The 2,492-nt window shown below is 41.0% G+C and overlaps 2 protein-coding genes across 2 annotated transcripts; both read right to left on the bottom strand.

Annotated features, from left to right (window-relative positions):
* Positions 1-452: 452 nt before the first annotated feature.
* On the bottom strand, positions 453-1,256 carry LOC148935308 (uncharacterized; the record flags this gene model as incomplete). The annotated part of the gene is made up of 1 exon (XM_089081546.1): positions 453-1,256. A coding segment is annotated over one exon (555 nt), but the record flags the coding sequence as incomplete, so codon positions are not given.
* Positions 1,257-1,279: 23 nt separating this feature from the next.
* On the bottom strand, positions 1,280-2,172 carry LOC148935307 (uncharacterized). The gene has a single exon (XM_089081482.1). It carries the CDS (start codon positions 1,973-1,975, stop codon positions 1,361-1,363), a length of 615 nt encoding a protein of 204 aa, XP_088937608.1. The 5' UTR covers positions 1,976-2,172; the 3' UTR covers positions 1,280-1,360.
* Positions 2,173-2,492: the final 320 nt, after the last annotated feature.

Genomic DNA, 2,492 nt, shown 5'->3' with positions numbered 1-2,492 from the left:
ATAAAAATTCAAATACGCCACCCGAATGGGGTACACAACTTTTTCTCCTTTTTTTCTCCTTTCTCTCTTTTGTCTTTTTTCCTTTATTTGATATGTAATGTATTGTGTGAAATTGAGATTTTTTTATTATTTTTTTGTAGTTCTATGCATATATGACATCAAAATTAATGGCTTTATGAATATTAATCATCGGCGGTGGATACAGTATCAGTGTCGCCAACACAAGGAATATTTATACTTTTTATGGGAAAAAATTACTCGCGAGGACGTATTTGATTTGCAGAGACTCTTTGATTTACGTCCATATGAAGATGATGAAGAAGTGTCGTGAACTTTTTCTACAGGATATTCTCATTACTTTGAATAATTACATAATTGAATAATTACATAAGTAATAAAGATCCACAAATGAATGTATATACAATAAATAAAAATGCATTGTATGAGTTATTCTTTTGCATTAAATAAATATTTAAAAAATTTTTCACTTTTTTAAATCGTGATTCAATTTCTTTGTCATGTCCATGACCGACACACTGACCTACATTCCTGCTCGACGCGCGCGAGTCACCCCGGCAAAATAAACTTCTTGGCGTTATATGATAAGAAGCGGTACGTCGATCGTTAGAATTATTAAGGCATGGGAAAGAAATAAAAAACATAATTCGTATATCATATTTATTTTATTCATTGTTATCTGATCACCAATTAAATAATTTGAATACATTTTGTAATGCGCAATTAGTATAATGATATCCGCATCGCATAGTATTATCAGCGTCCAGATTGTTTAGAGAATCTACGTCTTCATAATCAGCATCCAGAGTCTCGATGTACACGCGCTCATCGTCCAGAAGCAAATTCCACAGCCATTGTCGTTTTTCATGTCCCTTGACATATACGACAACATCGCTGTCATTGTCGTCGTCGTCGTCGTCGTCGTCGTCGTCTTCTTCTGTTCCATGCACACCCTTTGTAATCAAACTCTTAGCTTTGCTGTATGAAATCGTTCCGTCGCCCCATCGCAGTCTATGGTGATGACGTATCATCCAGAGTGCGCGAGATTTGTCGGCATTTGCGAGGAAATGCCATGGTATAGGGCTTGCAAAAATGTAATGAGAGAGAACGGTCCGTTTTCTAAGAGCGGCAAACTCCTTTACAACAAACTGTTCTCCAACAAGAAAACCTTGCAGGTCTACGAACGTTGGCACGACCATGACGAGCAATTTTTCGAGACTGCGGTCGATTTCGATGTATCGTAGATTTTATTGTCTCTCTCTCTCTCTCTCTCTCTCTCTCTCTCTCTCTCTCTCTCTCTCTCTCTCTCTCTCTCTCTCTCTCTTATGTGCCAGCGATGCTCTTAGGTGATCTTGCGTACAACATTGATCAACGGATTGTAGTGAACCACGCGATCGTGTATAATGAGACAGTACGCGGTGGTATTCATCAGTACGTTCTCCTTAGTCTCAAATTCCAATCTCACGTCCACGGTTGCGCTCTTGACCGATTCGGTTTGTCCAGAACAATCGATGATTACGAATGGACCCTTATGTAGAAAATACGTGACGGTGAGACTCGGCTCAAGATACTCGTATCCGTAGTAACCCTTGCAGAAACGCGCGTACGTTTCATACAACACGGACCATCTGTTTTTCTCGAAATCAAGATTCATATCGTCGTACGGATAACATTCCGAGTTCAGATAGAGTTTCACATTGGTTAAGTTGCAGTCGTCGAATCGGCTCGTGTTCTCAGCCATGACGTTTTTTCGATCTGTTTGCAGAGCAAAGATGACGTATCGCGGTTTCTCGAGCTGACTAGCGATCTTGATGGCCCACGAATGCTTGGTTGTACGCTGTAACAGCGGAAACTCGTACAGATCCCACGAGCGAAAAACCATGCTCAAGTATTGTCCGCTCTCCAAAGTGTACAGCACCGATAGTTTTTTTATCTCGCTCAATAACACGTGCGGCATTCGTCATTGTATCTTGAATAAGTCGACCACGGGATCCAACGCCGAATTTCCCATCAGGCAATTGTTGTCGTTACGAGATCGTATCAAGATCAACTCGTGACGAGCGTTGATTATCTCGCGTCTGTAATCTTCGCAAAATCCCAACAGTGCGTAGAGAGGTACGCAAAAGTTAAAATATCCATCCGCGCTAATATACGCATCCCAGCCGTGATTCCTCAGAACCACGCTTCTATCGGATGATGTCGTTACGTAATGTTTGAGCGTGCTGGTTACGCTCATGTTTCTGTTACGATCAATCTCCACACCATCAAGCTCGTATCGAATGTTATCGAACAGGAACGCGACAAAATTATTTCCCAATACCACATCAGATCTCGACTCTGTTCTTCGTTAGTTTTCCCTCGATATATAGAAAGCTTTCGTACAGCAATGTGTACAGATCCTGTTGCTGTATAGGTATTCTTATCTCATCGCTGTACCCGAACGTCGTATTGACGAACGGGTTGTACGCATGAGT

Source organism: Pogonomyrmex barbatus, unplaced genomic scaffold (genome assembly GCF_055798465.1).
Source record: "Pogonomyrmex barbatus isolate J1 unplaced genomic scaffold, ASM5579846v1 scaffold5, whole genome shotgun sequence".
NCBI classification, from domain to species: Eukaryota; Metazoa; Arthropoda; class Insecta; order Hymenoptera; family Formicidae; genus Pogonomyrmex; species Pogonomyrmex barbatus.
This window is presented reverse-complemented; position numbering and strand designations above follow the sequence as displayed.